At 41.7% G+C, this 23095-nt stretch overlaps 2 protein-coding genes and 1 long non-coding RNA gene across 9 annotated transcripts in view; 1 reads left to right on the top strand and 2 right to left on the bottom strand.

Annotated features, from left to right (window-relative positions):
* LOC144512033 (basic helix-loop-helix ARNT-like protein 2) overlaps positions 1–8974 on the bottom strand; it is a 35727-nt gene extending 26753 nt beyond the window's left edge. For 5 of the 6 annotated variants that reach the window (XM_078242566.1, XM_078242567.1, XM_078242570.1 and 2 more), the window contains exons 1-2: positions 8778–8974; positions 94–205 (exon numbers count right to left, since the gene is read on the bottom strand). In XM_078242566.1, coding sequence (XP_078098692.1) covers positions 94–205; positions 8778–8820 — 155 coding nt within the window. In that variant the 5' untranslated portion in view covers positions 8821–8974. The remainder of the gene's footprint in view (positions 1–93; positions 206–8777) is intronic. The other variant, XM_078242571.1, reaches the window with a different exon arrangement.
* A 1108-nt stretch (positions 8975–10082) lies between these two features.
* Positions 10083–10523, top strand: LOC144537769 (uncharacterized). Its single transcript, XR_013503889.1, has 2 exons — positions 10083–10186; positions 10344–10523. It is a non-coding gene; the product is annotated as an uncharacterized LOC144537769 (long non-coding RNA).
* Positions 10524–13231: 2708 nt separating this feature from the next.
* The window catches only part of LOC144537767 (serine/threonine-protein kinase 38-like), a 17647-nt gene continuing 7783 nt past the window's right edge, over positions 13232–23095 (bottom strand). For both annotated transcript variants that reach the window (XM_078281638.1, XM_078281639.1), the window contains exons 2-14: positions 21605–21744; positions 20906–20957; positions 20652–20774; positions 20434–20517; positions 20190–20313; positions 19803–19957; positions 19588–19690; positions 18900–18961; positions 18510–18627; positions 18107–18230; positions 17902–17997; positions 17065–17156; positions 13232–16800 (exon numbers count right to left, since the gene is read on the bottom strand). In XM_078281638.1, the coding sequence (XP_078137764.1) occupies positions 16676–16800; positions 17065–17156; positions 17902–17997; positions 18107–18230; positions 18510–18627; positions 18900–18961; positions 19588–19690; positions 19803–19957; positions 20190–20313; positions 20434–20517; positions 20652–20774; positions 20906–20957; positions 21605–21738 (1392 nt within the window). In that variant the 5' untranslated portion in view covers positions 21739–21744 and the 3' untranslated portion in view covers positions 13232–16675. The remainder of the gene's footprint in view (positions 16801–17064; positions 17157–17901; positions 17998–18106; positions 18231–18509; positions 18628–18899; positions 18962–19587; positions 19691–19802; positions 19958–20189; positions 20314–20433; positions 20518–20651; positions 20775–20905; positions 20958–21604; positions 21745–23095) is intronic.

Here is a 23095-nt window from a genome sequence, read left to right as displayed (position 1 = left end):
AAAGACGATAAATGATCATATAGAATTATTGCCCAGCACTATGAGAATATATATGCATTGTGCAGTACAGTGTGTTCCATGCACTCCTCTTACTGTCCATGGGTGCCTGACCTCTCCTCCACGTCTCCCTTTCGTTTCCTTGGCACCTCGACAGCCGGCAGCGAGGAGCCTGCTTGCTCTGGGCATTCCCCGTCTGCAGCGAGATCTGATACATGGAAACAAGACTGCAAATGAGAACGTAAAACCCTTGAGAGCTCTGTAGTGCTGGCTTGTCAGATGCCCTATTAATAATTCACCATTAATGAATGAATAAGACTTGCTCTGCCACTAGGGTGTGTTGGGTTTTTTGTGGCTCATATCAAGCATAGCAGCGAATAAAAATAATCAATCAAGAAGACCGAAGCTGATTAGACTCCATTATAAGGTTTAGGTGCAACACCCCGAGCCGTTTTGTGCAGCACCCAATAAATAAAAGTGTAACTAAAAGACTTTTCTCAGATCTAATGATTGTAGTTGGACTTCTTTAGCAAGTTTTGTCTTTAAGCCTTTTGGAGTGTTGTTTATTTATTATCTGCTTTAGCTTTTCCAACGTTTTGGACACAGATATGGTTATAATAATGCTACAAAATGAAAAAGAGACGCAAAACTACCACAAAGGGACACAAACTGACTACAAAGAGATGCCAAAGAGGTACAAAATTTATGGGGGAATTGCTTCTTTTTTTTTGTTTTTCGAAAAACGTCACATTTTCTTGAGGAAGGACGCCTAAACCCCCCCGCCAAATACCTGCACCTAAGTCTTCCACAAAGCTAGGGAAAACACTGGACACTGGTTCTAAGCAAGTAAGATCAAATGCCTTGAACTACATTTAGATAAACCGTTTAGTTTTGATTTTGATTGGTTGACGTCAAATATTTTAATTGCCGGTCTTACAAATGCAGATGTGGGAGCGCCTCGGTAGCCGAGTGGTTACAGCGCATGCCACATTACCGCCGCGGCCCGGGTCCTTTGTTGCATGTAATACCCCTCATGTCATCTATCGAATAAAGGTGAAAATGCCGGGGGAAAAAGTCAGAAGTGAATGAAAAGACATAAAATGAAATTGATACAAATCAACAAGATGACATTGGATGACAGAACGCTAACATGGGAAACTTTCACAATTAGGTATTCAGTTGCTCTGGCCTTTCTTTGCTTTTACCCACAAGTTAAGTATTTGCAAAGAAAGGTCAGACTAATTTTAATCTTATAAGCAACCGAATGCCTAATTGTGAAATTTCATTATGACTGAAATACTTTATTTTAATCTTATAAGCAACCAAATACCTGTCTAAGTCTATGTTTGTTTTATTTTTTTTGTTTAAGGCCTTCTTTGGAATCGTCCAACAGACTTGTGTTTTTGTTTTTTACTAATGACAATTACCTTAGCATTGACCATACTACTATTAGTTATTATGGCCTTTCTCTGCTTCCATAAGTCCTACACAGCAGACATGTAGATCTGTATTTGTCAGAATACAATGGCGGACCCAAGAGCACTATTTGCACTATTTTGAGCTTTATTGTTCAGAGAACAATCAGGCAGAGGTAGAAAATCAGCAGGCAGACAACGTCCTCGGGATACAAACTAAAGGTCTAGGTAACACTGGAAAACAAATACTAGGAATACGCTGGAGAGTGAGACACACGAGGTTCAACAACAATCTGGCTACAGGTAAGTGAAACAAGGAGAGTATATATATATATATATATGTATATATATATATATATGCGTAATCGTCTTCCCCAGTCCCAGTGTATGTGTATATATATATACACACACACACACACACACACACACACACACACACACACACACACACACGGACTGGCAGGAAGGCAGACAACACACAGGCAGGAAGGCAGACAATGGGAAGACAAGTGACCTGGAACGAAGACAGACAGGGTTACTACAAAATAAAACAGGAAGTCATGAAAACAAACAAAACACAAATTAAGAGTGGGAACTGGACGCGACAGTATTTAGCAACCATAAAGTAGCCCATCTTGTGAGTTTGTGTATTCTTGATGTTACTGTTTTTCTTATTTTGAAACTGAAGTTATTGCAGTAGCACAGCTTTGCTACAACCTGAAAAATAATGTACCAATATTTTAAACCATTTATGTCCTCAAAAGGCAGACGCGCAGACTTTTTGATGACTCATATATATGTGTTGCAGTAGTGGGTGGCAATATTTTATTAAAAGGCTTGTTCGCCTAAAAGCAATAAAAGCTGACGCATGCCTGCCAAAAACAGTGTACAGAGTACAGGACTGACAGAATTCCATTTCGACACACATACACGACACACCGACACACACACACGGTTCAGTCCGGCTCTGTTGTCTGATCTGTTTCTCTCAGAGCACTGGCTGGAGGTTGCCAGGTGGCGCCAAACATCCAGCTATGCTCACAGTGTGTCAGTTTAAAAAGGCACACAAGAGTAGATGGGGTTTGGGCCATCATCTTACCTAACACTTATATAATGATGTAACAATGACCTACTTCCCTCTCAGGACTATATACTTTAAATTGTGACATTTATTTGGGGGGGAAAGGTTTTAACAAAATGAAGAAAGCTTTTCAACGTGACTGTTGTTGACCGTAACTTCCACAACTCAATGAGCAGTGGAGTGAAGTTTAGTGGGTCATCACTAACGCTAAAGTGGAATGTGGGAGCGAACACTTGCCAGCGCTCCCTTCCAGCAATCACACCTCTTCAACACTGATGCTGCACAACACGCAGCCTCCAACATCACAGTTTTTCCTGTTCCCTTATTAGTCAGGGACATTTCCCCCAGGTACCTGTGTGAGCTCTGCCAGCTGACTGGCCAAACAAAATAAAAAAAATAAAAATAAAGTGCCATCTAGGAAGCGACAGTGCCGGCTTTGTGCTCCCGTCGTGACAGGAGTGAGAGGCCGAGCCTGCAGGGCCGGAGACGACATACCATATTACTGAAACATAGACCACCAACCCCAGGGGAGATGCACATGAGTGGAGCAAACTCAGTATGCACAACAGTACGAGAGTACGCACTATATGACCTACATTTCATTCCACTTTAATGATTTTAAGGTATTTGGTAGTGGAAAGTAGATGACCTGATTTGAATTCCACATGATATACAGGTACTGGTCATATACTTAGAGTATCATGAAAAAGTTGATTTATTTCAGTAATTCCATTCAAAAAGTGAAACTTGTATAATGTATACATTCATTCCACACAGACTGATATCTTTCAAGTGTTTATTTCTTTTAATTGTGATGATTATAACTGACAACTAATGAAAACCCCAAATTCAGTATCTCAGAAAATTTGAATGTTACTTAAGACCTATACAAAAAAAGGATTTTTAGAAATGTTGGCCAACTGAAAAGTATGAACATGAAAAGTATGAGCATGTACAGCACTCAATACTTAGTTGGGGCTCCTTTTGCCTGAATTACTGCAGCAATGCGGCGTGGCATGGAGTCGATCAGTCTGTGGCACTGCTCAGGTGTTATGAGAGCCCAGGTTGCTCTGATAGTGGCCTTCAGCTCTTCTGCATTGTTGGGTCTGGCATATCGCATCTTCCTCTTCACAATACCCCATAGATTTTCTATAGGGTTAAGGTAAGGTGAGTTTGCTGGCCAATTAAGAACAGGGATACCATGGTCCTTAAACCAGGTACTGGTAGCTTTGGCACTGTGTGCAGGTGCCAAGTCCTGTTAGAAAATGAAATCTGCATCTCCATAAAGTTGGTCAGCAGCAGGACGCATGAAGTGCTCTAAAACTTCCTGGTAGACGGCTGCGTTGACCCTGGACCTCAGAAAACACAGTGGACCAACACCAGCAGATGACATGGCACCCCAAACCATCACTGACTGTGGAAACTTTACACTGGACTTCAAGCAACGTGGATTCTGTGCCTCTCCTCTCTTCCTCCAGACTCTGGGACCTTGATTTCCAAAAGGCGAGACGCTTCTGACGCTGTGTCTTGTTCAGGAGTGGCTTGACACAAGGAATGCGACAGCTGAAACCCATGTCTTGCATACGTCTGTGCGTGGTGGTTCTTGAAGCACTGACTCCAGCTGCAGTCCACTCTTTGTGAATCCCCCCCCACATTTTTTAATGGGTTTTGTTTCACAATCCTCTCCAGGGTGCGGTTATCCCTATTGCTTGTACACTTTTCCTTCTCTTTGCCTCTCTATTAATGTGCTTGGACACAGAGCTCTGTGAACAGCCAGCCTCTTTAGCAATGACCTTTTGTGTCTTGCCCTCCTTGTGCAAGGTGTCAATGGTCATCTTTTTGGACAGCTGTCAAGTCAGCAGTCTTCCCCATGATTGTGTAGCCTACAGAACTAGACTGAGAGACCATGTAAAGGCCTTTGCAGGTGTTTTGAGTTAATCAGCTGATTAGAGTGTGGCACCAGGTGTCTTCAATATTGAACCTTGTCACAATATTCTAATTTTCTGAGATACTGAATTTGGGGTTTTCATTAGTTAGTCAGTTCTAATCATCAAAAGTAAAAGTAATAAGCACTTGAAATATATCAGTCTGTGTGGAATGAATGTATATGTTATACAAGTTTCACTTTTTGAATGGAATTACTGAAATAAATCAACTTGTTATATGACCAGCACCTGTATAGCCAGGGAAAAGTCAAATAGAACACCAGTGAATTCAATACCCTGATTCGATGCACAATACAAACCAGTACACAGCCAGCTAATCCAGCAGTAAAAAGCCAGATATTAGTACAGCAACAAAAAGCAAGGGCAGTAAAATGGCCAATTAATGGCATACAGAGCCAAATGTGCCTAACAACCATCACAATGGAAAGCAAAAACAATCGGCCAATCTCTTCTTGGCTTTTGACATATTTGTAGGATGTTAAGACAATAGAAAATACAGAAGATATTTATGCAGACAACTAATTTCAGTGCTTTGCTCAAGCTAAATATTCCACAAAAGCCAAGCAAGTGCTGCTATGTTTCCTCCAACACGGAGCTGAGTCATAACAGAAAACACACACACACACACACACACACAAATTACAATGGCAGACAGGTTGTGCTAAACAGCCAGAGCAAAGATGTGGATACAAGCCGAGTTTAAGTGTTGACTTCTCGCGTGCAAATGTAGGACTACTTTTTCAATTCAAAAAAAACTACAACAAAAGATTTGTAAGGATGTTTTTCAAGGATGGATACTCTGTATTTACACAGCTTTTTTACAAAACCGTCCAGCTCAAGCAGACGAGAGCACTTTCTTTTCTTGATATTCAACACCAGATGTTGTTTCAAGGCCACAGTTTCAAGATCCATCAATCAACACCTTTGCAGTTGTATTAATCCGCCAGTGCTCCATGTTCAGACTACTAATGTATACCTCTGGATGTAGGCGGCGACTTGCTTGATCTGTAGTCACTGCACCTTCATAGAATAGAATAGAATACTTTATTCATCCCCACAGGGAAATTCAGATGTCCAGCAGCTCAAAGAAGCAACCACACGTCCACACTAAAACCATATGGATAAATAAATAGCCTTAAAATAATTGTAAAACCCCCCCCAACACACTGCAGCATAGAAGAGTGCACTGGTGGCCACCACAGTGTGATAACACATGTGCAGCATTTCACTGCACACATCAAATGACCTCAGCCTTCTGTGTCACTGTCAAAATGTTATGGGGGACGACCCCCAGACCCTTTGGCTATAATGTGTGTGTCGTGTCGTTGTTGTCCCCCCACCCCAATGTTGAAACAAAACCTACGCCCTGGTCTCCGCCCATCTATCCACCTGCACTTCATCCCCTAGTCAGATTAGTTTAAATGTAAGGTTTTCAGTTCATGCTTGGCTGGATCCTAGGTTTTGTTCAGTTGTGATCAGTTTTGCCTTGCCTGCAAAGCAAAAAAAAGATATTTCTCCAAGTTCCTCTCCATGCTTTCAAATAAATAAACTGCAGATGTTGTCTGTTAATAGTTAATTTGCAGGATTTTACGTGGAAAACATTCCATAAACATGATGGCAATGTTAAAGTTGTAAAAGCCAACAGCATTTGGATTAGATAGACCTGCTACAATATTGTTACAGCAGGTCTATCTAATCCAAATGCTTACACATTTGTGCAACAAGAATTTTAGATTAGATAAGATACCGTTATTGTTCCCCAGTGGGGAAATGTGGTTGTTGCAGCAGTACAATAGAAACAGAAACAGAAAAAGTATAGAAAGTAACAGAAATAAATAAAAGGTAGCCTACATAAACTAACATAGAATAAAACTGAAACTATACAGAGTATTTGGAGACAAATGGCATGACAAAACACTTTCACTTTTACTTTTGATACCTAATTGTGAAATACATTTTTCAGGGTTCTAAGCTTGTATAGACTGCTGTCCTACTGAAGAAAATCAAAGTACTGTAGAACATACTTCATGGCGTTTACATTAAATAGCCTAATACATTCGTGGGGAGGCACTGTAAATGTTGTGGGGACTAATGATGAATTTATGGTGACCTTACTGCACTTGTAGCCTACTATATTTTATAAGTCTATCCGGTGGATATGAATGGCTATAATTCATTTAATATTCAAATATAGTTTTAAAGTGTGTGACTGGAACTGAAGAATTGTTTTTATAACATTATTACACCTCATAATGACTCACTAAGTTCCTGTATTAAACAGTCGCACAGGACCTTTCAATGCTTATGGCGATATTAATATGCTCTGGTGCCTTTGTTTTCAAACAGCTTTTGCTGTATATGGGTTTAGTTTAGATGGTTTTCTAACTAATGTGATGTGGCGTTAGCTTCGAAAAGTTTTGATAGCTGACACATTACTGTATTGCAGGAGCTTTTTGATCAGGCAACAATCAGGCAGGCTAAGACCATTCTATCTGATAACTCTCACGTGTTGTTTTCAGAGTTTGAGCTATTGAACTCAGGAAAGCGGTACAGGGTTCCTCTCTGCAAATAAACAGGTATAAGCACTATAAGCTCATTAATGAGCAGCGATGAACGTATGGCCATGAACTTATGTATATCTGTGACTGAATGTATGTATGGATATGAATGAAGGAATGAATGCATATTCACAATGGATTGTAAGGATATTTATGAATGGATAGAATTAATGTTTTATTTTTAGGATTGAATGCATTGATGCTTATGGAAGTAGGAACGACTGTAAGGCATGTATGGTAGAACAGAAAAATGTAGGAAGGATGGCCTGCACAAGTAGCCTATAGAAAATGGTAATTTGCAATTTGCACAGTTCTTTGAGTAGCCTAGATGTTCAATGTACTTTTGTCTTCTAACTGTTTTAACCCTGTGCGTGTTGTGTGTCTCTGTTGAAACTCTTGCAGCCATTTCTCTGCGTCCAAAACGAATTTCTCCTTGGGGAGACTAATAAAGATACTTTGACTTTGACTTTGTATTGGTTCTTGGTCGGTTTTCGAAGCGGCAGGGAGCGAATAGCTCCCTCTGCTGCCCAGTGAAGGCAGCGCTGCTCTACTGATCTACTGACCCAGTTTAGAAAGAAGCACGTGAACCACGTGACAAACTAAGCTCCCCGGGGACAGTTTGGTGAGTGAAGGTTAGGCAAAAATACGTCGGGATGTAAGGGAAATATGGTGGTAGTGACATAAACTTTGTATACATCCACGTGGTTCCATGAGGTTTAGATTTAGCGACTTTTCAGACCCCCTTAGCGACTTTTTTTTTTTTTTTTTTTTTAAACGACTAGCGACAAATCAGTATAGTATCAGTAATCAGTATTGTCCAGCGAGCACGCGAGGTATTTCTCTCCTCTAGCCGCCAAAACAGTCTTCTGTTCTGTGACTGAGGAGCAGAGGAGCAGCCTCTCCCCTCTCTCCTCATGTGCAGCAGCACTGTGCACAGTGTGTGCAGGTAGTTAGAAGGGGAGGGGGGGGACAGGGTGTGCGGGGGCCGGTGTAGGTAGGAGAGACAGCAGGACGCGACGGGAGAAAGACGCCGCTGAGCTGGCCTGGACCTGGGCAAGCCAGCCTTCTTTGATCATTCTTTATCGATCTTTTAATCGATCTTAAAATAGGCAAATGAGCGTATGACGTCATCTAGCGACTTTAGCGACTTTTGGAGCTGGTGCTAGCGACTTTCATTGGAAAAGAGTTGACAACACTGTCTCGAAATGGAACAAAGCCAAAGCCCCCCCACCGCCCCTCCGCTTTTCCCCTCGGCTTACACCGGTGACTGCCGCAGTCGTCACCGTTTGCCAATCGGTTATCTGGGTAACCTATAGTAGGCTAGTAGGCAGGCTGCCTGGCTGCTCCATCACCGGTGCTGCAGCTAGTTCCATAGAATGTATAGAAAGGGGTTAGTAACGCGTTCGGCTAGGTGGTGTCGTTACAGTCCGACTCGCTACTGATAAAAGTAGCTAACTCGCTTCTTTTATCACCTCCTTTCAATGTCACCATTAAGTCGAATTAACAAAAACCTAACCATAAACATTACTCATCACAACCTATCGCTGTCTACCGTAAAACAACCGTATTAGTCACATGACCAGGGACTGAAGAAGTTCCGAAGTACTTTCTGGAAGTATTACATTAGCCTTCCTCTGTTTTTGTTGGCAGCCAAATGATGGTTAAGAAGCAACACAAACATTGGTCCCGTCGGACACACACTGATAATACAACTAGCGAGCTGAATTACATACAATTAATACAGCTGTCGTCCCCAAGCAACCCGTCCCTGAGCCCCTACCTGCTGGCCTGTCCGCCGTCCCGTCAGAGCCACCGGCCGACATGCCTACAGACTGGAGCCGGTGACGGCTACGGAGCGCCGCATGTGGAGCCAGCCACCAGCTGTAGTAGTAACAGAGGAGAGGAGGGGATCTACATGCAGATAGCAGGGTGTTGTATAAATTGACTTCATCTTTTTTTTTTTTTACAAAGGGTTGTGGAGGGGGGGGGGGGGAAACGTGAGGGATACGGCTAAGAACGGAACACTCCATGTCGTCTAGGAAATTGAATAGTTCACACTCAGTCTCACTCATGAATCAACATCCCTATAATTTGAAGAGTATTAAGCTGGGTGACACTTACAGAACGCTATTAAATAAATGTATGGTGTGGAAATGACCCAGCATAAATATGTTTCAGAGTTGGCATCTACTGTTAAAATGCGGTCCCATTTGTAGGCCTGTATTATTTCATTTGACGTCATAAAACAAGTGAGTGATCGACTTGCATTTTAGCTGCAGTGAAAAACGATGATGATGTTCTATAGCCTATTGCATTACGATGATAATTGTCTGAGAGTGGACGGTCTAACAGGATTGGCAGGATGCCATCACAATGAGATTGTGACAACGCAAAAACAAATATTCGATTAATTTCAAACAGAGCCAGCCATGACAATGCCGGTGAGATTTGATGATGTCCTAAAAAAAGGACTGTGTGTCGTGCGCGCGTCCCCCCAAACACAGTGGCTATAGGGAGGAGAACAAGGAGGTCTCACTCTGTTCTCATTTTCAAAGGAAGATATATATATGATCGGGACAATGACAACGCCATGGCATAAAAACAACCATTTGGAAATAAACACACTGTGATTTTCCGTATTTACAAGATCCGTATGACGACACTATTAGAATGTGATTCTGCTTGAATAGCATATCTACAATAATACTATTCGACTCTGATAAGGGTGGCAACACTAAACAGTGCCATATTGTAATTTGTAATTGCTATATCATTCTCAAACACAACAAGCAATCTATGTGAACGACTAAAACAAAAAAAGTAGGCTACTCAATGTAGTTGGTAATTATTCCAATGGTGTCCTCACCCTCACTCCCCCAGTTAAAAACCGACAAAGTGATACGTCGCCTCTAATTTCGACGAGCTTCGGCCCTCACCTACATAGTGTAATTCGAGACCTTTGCATGAGACTTTACGTAAGACAGAAGGCTACACGTGCCAACGAGAAACGTGTTGACCTATATATTTCATAACGCGACGGTCACGTGACGACGTTTGGTTCGTTAACCCGTTTAAAGCCCGCCTGCGGAGAAAGTCCACGGGCACTTTACCAACCCGGAAACTTTCTAAGTGGACAACAAACACGAAACACATCACGTTATTAAACTTTTGTTTTGTTTTTGCATGTAGGTAAGTACAATTTACTAAATGAAACCAGTACGTTTACAATGAATTCAATGTTATATTTCTCATCTTCAAAATTAAAAATATATTTTTTTTTACACTCAATTTAATTTGAAATGTGGCATCACGTCTGTTAACCAGACAACACTATCTCTGTCCACAGGGACGCATTTGATCCTTTATTGTGAATGATCAACCAGTCACCCTTGGGGATGAAAGGTTTTCACAATGACAACATACTGTACATCTATGAGCCACAGTCCCATTCACAAGATCGTCTGTATCAAGAGCTCCCTCTAGCGGCCTCAGTAAATCACAGCAACGACCTGTGCTGACTTAAAAACTCCAGCTTGTTCTCCTTTATTTGTTCGATCGCAGCTCTCTGTTTTGGCTCAGTGACTGACAAATTTGGTAACAGGTTTATCAGACCACCACCACAACATTGGACATGTTTATCACAGAATTGTAATCACAGTTGCATTTAAAATGTAATTGTCATCAAAGTAATGCTGTAAAACTAATCATTGCAGAGTCTGCAACGGTCATTTTCCCAGGACAGTGAACGTTACACAGTATTTGCAAGGATATAGAGTAAAGTATATTGAATATGCTGTATACTACAGAAAATCCTACATTCATAGAAATGATCAGTGTGACTCTTTCATTCTATCAGTTTACCTTTTTTGTTTTGTTTCTATACTTGTTTTAACTCAAGACATATACACATATATATGTATATATTACACACATATATACACACACACTTGTAAGTATGATCATTTAAAATGCATTAAGCTCAAGTAATTATAGCTTTAACTGCTTTTGAATGACAACGTTTAGATACCCACTCTCATTCTTTGCTAATCGAGCAGCTCCAGGTTACATTTCATCATCACACATGCATTACTTTAGTCAGTTTGGGACCGAATGGATTCTAATTTTTAATAATACGCTGTAAAACATTTAGAATCTTTTATAATAGCGATCTCCAATCTCACCTTTTTCAATATTGGACCTATTAAAGACCCACCTGCTCCCCATCCCCCAACAACAAATAAAAAGACTTTAGGTGTTTAATTTTATTATTTTCAGCATTTATCAACATAAAAACTCAATAACGTGAATGACTATATCAAATGAACATTTCCTCCCTAGTTCACAGACAGTTTCCTTCAAGTGTCTACAACAATATGTACACAGCATTACACAAACTACCTCACAACATAGTCCTGGCCTGTGGGTGGGGTGGGGGGGGGGGTAACTCTTGAGACTCAATTCTTGGGGGGAGAGATACATATTATTAGCTAATTCACGGAGCGCTGGGGTAGCCGAGGCAGAGACCACTTGCATCTAAAAACTAGATTCTAGATGTGATCTGCTTTTATTCTTTATGTTTGTGTCAACAGCTTTTTTTTTCAAAGGGTACACATTTACCTACTCTCCCACTGAGGGAAGCAACGTCTCTCAACATCAATTATGAAATATTATGTGACACTGATCCGACCAACAATAATAATAATAATAATAATAAATTGAATTTGTATAGCGCTTTTCATGGACTCAAAGTCGCGTAACAACGCAAAAGGGTGAGTCAGTGAGCTGGTTTGGTCCATCTGAAATGAATTGTCTAGCTTAACTCGTGATGAAAGTGAATCATTTGCTGCACTCTTCTCAACCTCGTGCAGAAATGAAGTCACAATGATTCAGCTCCCTTTATGTAAAGTGACACAGTAATGGATTTCAAGTCATCTTGGACATATATAGAATTATAGAATTGTATGGATGCCAAATACAAAATTAACCCTACTTTTTTTTTTTTTTATCTCCTGCGCACCTACTTCTGAAGGAAATAAACGTGTAATCATTTCTCTATTACAACACAGAACATGAGTTTGACATTACCTCACAACAAAAAGCACGGAGTATCTACTTCCTGTTTTTTGTCCCTAGCGGTGGCACTCACACACTCGTTTCTCATGAACAATCTTAACTATTTGGCTGTGAAACTGTGTGAATACAGCGGTTTGGCTTTTCTCAGGTTGTGTCAGTTTGTGTTCCAGTGATTGCACACAACCGGGAATCTGCAGCGGTAATAACCATAAACTAAAATCACCCCGTCGTGCATCTGTCCTGCTGCGGTCTACTAGCGGTAGCAGGTAGGAAGTAGGATCTTCTTGCAGACTGGTCTTGATGACGTTTGTATTTGGGTCAGAATCGCACATTGGTATTTTCATTATGGGGAAAATACTGGCCTATCAGGGTTGTCCATCTGATGTGATGCTTATTGTTTGACTATTATTGTTTCCAGACATTTTCTGTTTGTAACTAAAGGGGCACTCCACTGTTTTTTTCACAGCAAGTTCAGTTCACTCCTCATCATGTCATGGCCACACGTCTACAATATAGTTGAATGGCTTCTTCTGTAGCTCTGGAGGGAGGGCTCTAAAGTCTAAAAAAAATGACCCTGATGATGTCATAAGGGTTAACTCGGCTTGGGTTGAGAGACTATTTTTAACAGAAAGCCTGCATTATATACGGGTAAGAGTTTGGAAGACAAAAGGCATTTACTAGACAGAAAAGGGTATAGAGAGGCGTAGTCCCTCCCCTTCTGGTGGACCACCAGGGGACCTTATTTTGGAAAAACATGTATGGTTGTGAGCAGCGAGAGTGTGTGTGTGCGTTCCGTACCGGGACGTACTCACACGAGCAATGGGTCCCACTCACTATCGTACACGTTTTCTCCTAAATAACCTCCCATGGTGGACACCGGAAGAGAAGGGACTTTGCCTCTCGATAATAAAAAGCCGCTATCGAGTTGCATTATGGGAAATGCAGGATTCACTGTTTTTGGAACTTCGGCCATGCTAAGGAAAAGTTAATCTGACATCTCAGCCTCTGCTGCACACACAACAATTTGCACCATTCTTTTTTAAGATTTAAGAATGCAATACTAAATCACTGGAGTGCCCCTTTAAATTCTAGGGAAACCAATTGAGATATATATATATATATATATATATATATATATATATATATATATATATATATATATATATATATAAAATAAAAAAAATCATCCAATTTAAATATACTCTTCTCATCTATTAACAAACATGATACATAATAAATAATGCAGAAATATACACATCAGTCAACCCTCATTTGTACATTTCTTATGCAACTGTAAGTCTTACAGGTGCGTTCTTGGCCAATTGTAACAGGACTACGTGGATGAATTACAGTTAAACAGATCAAAAATAAGAAGAGCGACTGGTCCAGGTCTATTATAATACACCGCTCTAATTGAACAAACTGCAAGACCCTTACTTTCTCTATCAATTCCTCAGAAATAGCACCAACATCAGTTTAACATGGGATTCCTGGGATGGCTACAGCTAAACTAGTCCGATATATATTTCCTTTCCCTGCATGTACATTTATAGCTTGCATTTTGACACTTAACAGATGTGCTAACTGACAAACATCTGTCTCTGCTCACTCGTTTTCTTGACAAGTGTAGGAATAGAAATGACAAATCATTCCATAACCATGTTTAGCTCTCTTAGAAAGGTGATTTTTTTTAATTTTTTTTTAATTTTTTTTTTTAAAAGGTAGTTTGAAGTTAAGTGCAGTGAGCGACAGCTACAGCTGAATGTGTTCAGATCACGACGTGTGATGATCAGAGTTCTTTGGTAACTATGTTTAGCGCTGTGTGTAGTCACAACTCTGAGCAGACATGATGGTTACGTGGTTTGTTTTGTTGAGTAAGACAGGCATGGCATTAGCTTTTTAGGGTCAGGGGGTAAAAAAAAAAAAAAAAACACATTGAATGGTTACTTAATTCAAAATGAACAAAGACGTTTTACATTTTAAAAAGGTGCTCTAAGCAATGTCACGCGTTTGTTAGGCTACAACATTTTTTTTGTCACATACAGCAACCATCACCTCACTATCCGCTAGCTGCCTGTCCCCTGAACACACTGTAAAAAAAAAAAACGCGGCCTCTGTAGACAGCCCAGGCTCCACAAACGCCAACAACAACAAACTGGGCCAACCTGCACCACCAAACATAACAAACAGTGATCCAGCGTTCCAGCCAATAACTAACAAGAAGGATTTGGGGGTGGGGGTTGGGGGGGGACGCGGGGAGGAGGAGGGGACGGGATGAGGAGGAGGTAGGGGCGAGCTAGCCTCAGTTTTGTTTGACAATACTTCGAACGTCAACAAGAAGTGACGTCGCCCAGCATCGCTTAGAGCACCTTTAAGAACCTCGAGGACAAAAAGCATACATGTCTAGGATATCCACCATGTTAATCTATTCTTATTTACTTTCTATTTTAGTTACTCTTTTACTTGACAAACAAGACACTGTTCAATTGGGTTTGCCTTGACCCATTCTTTTTATGAGGCCCTTGTTCACTTATCTAATCTATAAAAACCTGCCATTTGTTTATACTGCCTTCGTTTCGTCACCGTTTTATCACACTTATCACTTTAGACGTTTTATCACGCCGCGGACACACTAAATACAACCGTCACATCAGGGCTTTCTATTTGCTTTAGGAGACAAGTGTTGCTTCCTCATGTTTCCCTTCCCTTTCCCCCCCCCCCCCCCCCTTTTATGTCCCCTTATTCAAACGGCGTTATTATTTCTAATCATTATTATTACCTTCCGATTAACATCTCTAAAATATATGCTTCAATATCTATCAGCTATTATTTTAAAAGGCACTTTGCATGTTTTGTCCATCTACTGTAAGGAGGAAGTGATTGGCCCTCTGGCTCATTAGAATAAAAATCAGGGGAATAATCAATTTACTGTAGCACTGATCTGAACACAACAAACTTGGCTCTGAAGGGAAGTGACACACTCTGCAGTCTGTTTGGCAAATGGGCAACCCTCCACAGTAACGGATGCCAAGCACAGGGCAAACTGCATTCCCATGTTTCCTGGCAACAAGTTGTTCCTCTGTGTGAAAAGCAGTGGCGCTGAGGCAAGGCCACAGGAAGAGTTGTCCCACAGAGCTGACACAAAGTCACCCCCGTGACGGTTAAAGGACGGTTCCTGCATGATTTCAAGTTTTGCTCATTTGTTTTCATATATTTTCTATCCCTTTCAATGCTTACTGTTACTGAAAACAACCAGACGTGTTCAACTCAATCTCCCAGCACTGTGAATAAAAGGGAATTAATAATTATGCTATTATTAAGAAGACTTTCACACTTTGAAAGAATTCCCTCGTTTTCTTTTTATAGAAATGGACCTGTAAGACACAGAAGTGCTTTAAGCTAAATGCTAACATCAGCGTACTAACATCCACGGCTAACATGTTGATTTTTGCCATGTTAGTTTAGCGTGTTAGCATGCTAACATTTGCTGCTTGTACAGCTATCACCGGTGGGAATGTCATTAGTTTTAGATATATTTGGTCATAAACCAAAGTATTGGACATTATGACCCGATGGTGGTGCTAGAGGATCACCAAAGTTATTACACTTCATCTTGGCGGGTACATGAATGTGTGTACCAAACGCCATGGCGATCCATCCAATATTAATAGCTACGCCGCTAGCATGGCTAAACATTGGTCTACAAGCTTTTAAATCTAAGGCATAGAAATACAATGCTGTCACCCTTCACTTTCTCAACATTTTCTCTACAAATGTGATGCTAATTGGGCTTCCATTGGGATCCGCTAGCATTTTGCTAACTAGCACCACCACAATCCCCAGTAGTTGTCTCTTTTCACATAAAGAAAAGCTGATGCTGAGGTTTCACCGGGCTCTACTGCCATAACAAGACGCTTCTCACTGCTAGAAAGAAATTGAAATAAAAGATTTTCACACTTTGCGCATTTAAATGGATGCTATCTTTGTTAGTGGGAGCAACTCTTGAATACAAAGCAGAAGGTGAGCCAAAACCCTAGAAATCATGCTGGAACTCTCCGTTAAAATCAACAAACAATAACAGTATGGGCAAGAACAAGTGAGGGATACCTGTTCCCACTCACTAATCTTTCTGACTACAGTGTATAGAGCTTGTCTTCAGTATTAGAAATGATGTTTGCATCAGAGCTAATTTAGCCACAAGGGTACTGTAGAAACTGTCGCTGTGAAGATGTTCAAGCAGGGATTTGTACTTAATCCTCATTCCCACAGTTGCCTTTGGGCAGTAGAAAGTCCTCTCCAGAAGCAATATGCTGTTGAACATGCAGGTATGCTGATTTAGTGCCCTAGTTAGTGAGCTGGCCTGAGAGCTATGGCTAAAGACGTCGCGTGTATACGAAATGAACAACCGAGGTAATGCGGTAACGCGCCTTCATTTCCCAAGCACTTGGAGTTCTTGCGGCGGCTGAGCAGACCTAAATAACTTGTGATGAGGGTTACATTTATACTGAGAGGCCGACAGCGCAGCCTTTAGCGCCAGCGGGGCTCCACGGCCCAACCCTGTGTCCGTAAACGTCTGTTTTTTCTCCGCAACCCTGTCTCCCCGTGTCAGGCCTTCCCTGCCTTCATGTATGTGGGGATGGTGCCTCGCTGAGTCAGACCCTCAAAACGTTTGTACGTGTAGTTGAGGAACACCCAGTCCTTCGATTTGAAGTCTGGCTCCGTTGCATTGGCTGTTAATAAACACAAAACACACATACCAAAAGGAGGCGTTATTATTTTGCTACTTGCGGGCACTGCAGATCATATAATGAAAATTTGGCCCGTTCAAAGCCATTCTATTACTAATCATTAGCATTGTTAGGACTCCATTTCAATCATCTATCATGACGTCTCATCTACGGTCATGCTCTTGTCTGAATCGGAGCGGAGGCTAATGTTTCCCAATAAGGGATGTTTGCTGCAGAGCGGCTAGCAAAATATTCCATGAGACGAACCTGGCTGAAGGATGTCTGATTCGGGGAAGTCGTCAAAGTTTGAGGTGTCGTCGATACTCTTGATTTCAATGGAGATGGCTGCTGGCCGCTCCCTGTGAAGGCAAGACGGATAGAAACACGGAGGGTTGAGAAGGACATAAGAACACAGAAATAAGAAGTATAAAATGAGGCATGTGCGCCTTTCCATTTAAGCTAAGTAATGGCTTTTTCATCAAACTGCTTTGTGCATAAGCAGGGTTACCTTTAATGTGAGAGGAGCCCTTTTCGGACACGGAATATGTAACATATATTGCAGCATCTCCACTGCATGGTACGGCACAGCATGGCTCGACTCAACTCGCTTGGAACTGCTCTTTTTTGGGTTTTCTATGAGCACCTGGTACTTTTTTTTTGGTCGCAGCTCGGTCACTGACCGTCAGTAGTGCGACATGGGACATCCTGCACAAACCCCCGATATTTTAATAGCCAAGCTAGTGTCAATAGCGACCGCAATTCTTTATTTAGCGATAAAGAAATGTCAGCCTGCCTACTGCGCGAAATACGAAGTTCAGACGTTCCTCTGGTTGCTGATTAAAGTACCAGCGGGTGTCGGTTATGACAGTAGGGTACTATCCGCAATGGAAAACAGGAAAAAAAAAAAGTACTGGTACCAAAAGTGAGTTGAATCAAGTCAAAACATGCAGTGGAAAAGAGGCCTACTGTAAGTCTTAAAGTAAAGTTTTTTTTGTCATTTGAGTCACGTCGTTGACTTTAACGTATAAGTATTATTCAAACATGAGACCAACATGTTAAATTGCCAACACATTTATGTCTAAAAGGGGCTTCGTGTTCATGTACCTGATGTGCTCCCAGTCCACCGACTCAAAAAACTGGTGATTCTTGATCTCGTCCACACTCACAGCTCCAACCCTGTTCTCAGCATCAGTGCAATACCTGAAACACAACACCAATGTGTTCAGCATGTGGTTGTCATGTCAGTTTGTAAAAAAAAAAAAAAAAAAAGGAAAGATATATATTGAAATAAAAATGCATCTTTACATACTTTAATATCAAGTCTTTGGCCCTCTCTGAGATGGGGACTTCAGGTGGGAAGACGAGGGTTTCCTTCCAGTTCATCACCTTCCTGTATGTCTCCTGTGGCGTCTCAGAGCAGAAGGGTGGGTAACCTAAACACACATTTACAACAAGCATTTAAAGAAAACAGCTGGTGGTGTACAGCAACACTACCTGCAAAAATCCACTGACTTTGGGTTTACTAATCTGCCATGTAACGTGTCAAAGAAGTTTTGCAAGTCGTCTACTGTAACTGACAAACTTGTACTGTTCCTGTGTACAGTACAGCGAACATTAAGTCATTTCACACATTACTTAATTTGTGGCATCTACCAAATGTATTTCATTCAACTCTCTGTGTCTGCCTTACACAAAGACAAATGCATGCTTACCGATGAGCATTTCATACATGATGACACCCAGAGACCACCAGTCACACAGCTTGTTGTATCCCGTCTGCATGAAGACTTCAGGAGCAATGTAGTCTGGCGTTCCAACAGTAGAATAAGCCTGCGAGTCACACAGAAAGATAAAAGGTGAGGGCTCTGGGTTGGAATATATATTCAAAATAATTCAATTCAACCAGTAAAACTGACTAGTCAAACATGCGTCATTCAGATTGATCTTTTACATGAAGTTACGTTAGCCAGGATTTAGAGGCTGCGGTGTCAATTTGTGCAGCTAAATTAGGGATTTTTCTTTTGCATGTTGCAGCCAGTACAATTCCATCTTTCTTACTCTTACACACTCCTTTAGTGAAATGCAAACCTGCTTTGCCTTACCAGCTGCCTCCGGTTCTTCTTCCAGGTTTCTGCTTTCCTCTTGGAGTTCATATTTTGAAAGGCTGCAAGATGCAGGAAAGTAAAGAGAGGAAAAGCGAGTGATTAGGTAAACAGTTACAGTAAGAATGTTTGTATGTATGTATGAGATGTATTTATGTATGTGTGTTTTTTTCAAAAGACCAAAGCACGGTCTCCGTGTAAAAATGTATTTAGGTGAAAGTTACCACTTATTATAGTGCACATTAAAGGCTCATTTTCAGATTCATACTTGTATTTTGGGTTCCTACTAGAACATATTTACATGCTTTAATGTAAAAACGGTCTGCCTGAATATACCTGTATTCACCCTCTGTCTAAAAGTGCCTGTCTCTTCTAACCCCCACAACGGACCGAATGGCTTCGCTTGCATCTTTCTCTACCGCCATGACGGAACTACAACTCAAACTAGCGCACGACCTCAACGTCATCGTTCTCAGCCACTCCCTCTGTTCGCTGTTTGGACAGGTAAAGATTGGCCGGCGAAAACCCGCGAATATACCGCAAACCCAGACAACGTACTGAAGGAAAATGAAAATTGAGCGGAAGTACGTAGGAGGGCGGAGCCAGGCTAGCTTTATTATGCATTTGGGTATGAATCTGGTTTCATTCATGTTTGCCGTTTTTAGTGGATATCAGATTTTTAACTCACAGAAATCACTGGGCGGGTTGTGCGTCAGGTTCCTGTAAAACTCTGTGCGATGAGCCTTCTTCAGTCCCGTACACAGACCAAAATCTGACAGCTTCACATGTCCCTGTGATCAAATAAACATTTGATAAGACATCCGCAGAGAGCCGGCATGCACACGCGCACCACGCTGTATGCTTTTACTGACAGTCAGGGCAATATCAGTCTGCGAGCCTCACCCTGGAGTCCAGCAGAAGGTTGTCTGGTTTAATGTCTCTGTGGATGAAGCCCAGCTGGTGGATGGAGTCGATGGCCAGAACTGTCTCTGCGATGTAGAACTGGGTGGCCTCCTCAGACAGAGTGTCCTTCTTCATCAGCAGGGTCATCATGTCGCCTGGCAACAAGGTCAGAACAAAAACATAATACACAACAGGTTCAACACATCTCTCTGTCGGTCTGTCTGTCCTGCTCACATCTAGCACGTCACGGGATGGCGATTCATCCTGTATCCAGTTCAAAATTTTCAAAACACTCAATATCTGCAAGAAACACTCAACACAGAAGAGTAAACACACTAAGAACAGATGACCTCAAATGCAAATCCATCTTAAGATGTCAGTGCAAACCTCCAGGAAGGAACTCCATGATGAGGTAGAGGTTTCTCTTGTCCTGGAAGCTGTAGAACATCTTGACCACCCAGGCGCCGTCCGCCTCCACCAGAATATCCCTCTCTGCCCGGATATGAGCCACCTGCAGTGAGGCAGTAGGCAACGTACATGTGAGACACTTCCAATACAAGTGCATGAGTGCAGCAGCTCTTACAGGATGTCTTAACATCCGTGAGAACTGTGGTGCAGACAAATACTCTACCTGTTCTTTCTCCAGCATGTCTGCTTTTCTCAAAATCTTCATGGCGTAAATGTGCCCCGTGTCTTTTTTCTGCACCAAGCGGACCTGAAGGAGACAACATCACGGTTCAGTTCAGAAGGAGTGCGAATAAAAATGTAACGTGTGTGTGTGTGTGTGTGTGTCAATACACACATTCTCAATTAAAATGTGCAAGGGTTTCAGCCTTTCTTTTCATGTACCTCTCCAAAAGCACCCCGTCCGATAACTTTAAGGGACTCAAAGTCATCCAAGCCAAGTCGCGTCCTCTTCAGTCGCAGAAACTCAGTCTCCTTGCGGGCGTGCTGCGAGCGGCGCATTACTTTCTGCAAAACACAGACAGACGGTAAGGCATCTGAAGAAGTCGCAGAGGAAGAGAAAGAATAAAAAGGAAAAACAACACCTTTTTCTTGCAATATGTTGAGGTCTGCAAACCACAAGACAAAGCCTACTTTACCTCCTCATCTGGCAAACCCTCCTCGTCCATGGCCTTCTCCAGCTTCTTCTGCCTATGAACAATACAATGTATTACATACAATGTAAATATTGTGCTTTGAAAAATGCATACAAATCTGAATAAGGGCGGCGAAAAACAAAAATGTTGTACTGTTGTTGTACTAGTGACTTCACAATATACGGAGGGATTAGATCACCCAAAACTGGTCAGATCTTGAAAATGAAACCCGTGTCAGTTTATGCTGGCGTGTAAACAGCGAGCCAGCTGCCAAACCAAACCATGTTACCCGGACTACAGATCAGCTCTCGGGTAATGTGAGAACACAATGTTGTGCTTTGCCGTGCTCACACCTGAGATGAAAACACCGCTGGGTTGTTTCCTTTTTCAGCAGACGGAGTGACAGTGCTTCAAACAACAGCTCCATTTACACATAGAGAGTAACTGAGGTAACTAACTCATGCACAAGGTCGTATAAGGCATGCATGAGGCAACTGTTAAAAAGTACGACGTCCAGTAAGTAAAAAGGTAAAAAAAAGCTTTTGTTACATAGCGAATCCAACATGGCCTAGAATATTACTGATCAAGAGCAACAGATGTAACGTGACGGGTGTGTTCTCTATACATTTGTGTGAAGAAAAGGCCGCTGGCCTCATATCAACAGGTATACTGTAGGCTATAAAACCACTGTGGCAGTTTCACCTCATCTCCCGCTCCTCGTGCTGGGTGAGTAGAGTGCTGTAGAAGTTCTCCAGTGTCAGCTTGGCCACAGTCACCCTCTCTCGGGTGTGATTGCTCATGGGAAGGGCAGCTGCAGTCTCCACCGTCATGGCCATACTATCCTGGAAGACAACATCAAAAACAACAACAACATCAGGTTGTGCACAGCAGTCCAGTCACTGCTTCTACTGGTGCGGTAAGTGTCCATTGGTCAATGATTTTACCATCAATTCAGTCCTCTGTAAAACATTTTAACCGGCCAGAGAGGAGTTTTACCTGAAGGACTTAAAGCGTGCAGGCTCCCCAACACACCAGTCAAAATCAGTAGTGCAGGGACCACCCACCAACACAGACAGCTATACCTGTGTGTCTGCCCTCTACAATCTCTAAAGTGCCAATAATCACAGGAATCAACGCTGACTAACTGTGCAACACAGATCATGTCCAACATGATATAATGTCCTATTAAAGGAGTACTAGGAAGGACAAGCAACAGTTAAAAACAATAATGGGAAAAATTGAAGCAGCAAAGCCCAAGATATTCTGACTTGTATTACCTTGTGTGTGTGCGTGTGTGTGTGTGTGTGTGTGTGTATCAAGCTCTAAAAACGCTAAATCCTACACTTCCCAGAATGCAATTTGATAGCGTCTTTCACTAGACCCTCCATTCCTGGCAGATACCCATGTCTTTCAAACTGTGATGACATCATCGGGGTTATTTTTTCCTATTTTAAAAAGTGCTGTCCAGAAACATTAGTACAACTTTTGAGTTTGAGCTGAGTAGTGCTATGTATGATGAATTAACTGATCTTAATGTGTAAAATCGGTTGAGTGCCCCTTTAAACGTAATATTTATGAAGTCCTTAAGACTTTCAAATCCAAAAGAATATCTACATGTTTGACTTTTTCCCCCCTTCAGTGTTATCAATTTTTACATTTTAACGAGTGCAGCTCTCAAACAGATCCCTTGACCACAGACTAACGGGCGTCGGATCCTTGGTTCTAAAATATTCCTGGGACTGGAATCCTGTGCTGGTCTGCAGGGTTTCATTCCAGGAACTAATCAGTGAAATTGCCACAGATCTTTCTCAGTATGCATTCATTTAGCATCTTTACACAGCTCTGATATCAAACTGATCTGAGGAGCATTCATTTTCAAGAACACAGCACATAGGAACAGCACTTTAGTGAAAGGATTGAGCTCTCCCAGGCAATTTGGGAACTACTTTCTCTAGAAGGGCACGTATCGACATCTTGGATTTGATGTGAAGCCCTTGTGTGGGTGGAATGAAAGCCACAGAGAGTAGAAGAAACACACGCATACAGTGGCTAGACAAAAGTAAGTCAACCCCTTGGATTTCTCTGCATTTTTGCATAGTTCAGTCATAAAACGTGGTCTGATATTCTTCACATTTACAATAATGGAGAGGCTACACGTGCCTTGAAAAAGGTAACATAAAAACAATTGCATGT

Source organism: Sander vitreus, chromosome 23, assembly GCF_031162955.1.
Source record: "Sander vitreus isolate 19-12246 chromosome 23, sanVit1, whole genome shotgun sequence".
Classification (NCBI taxonomy): domain Eukaryota; kingdom Metazoa; phylum Chordata; class Actinopteri; order Perciformes; family Percidae; genus Sander; species Sander vitreus.
The sequence above is the reverse complement of the archived record's forward strand: the minus strand, read 5'-3'. Positions and strand labels throughout refer to the sequence as shown.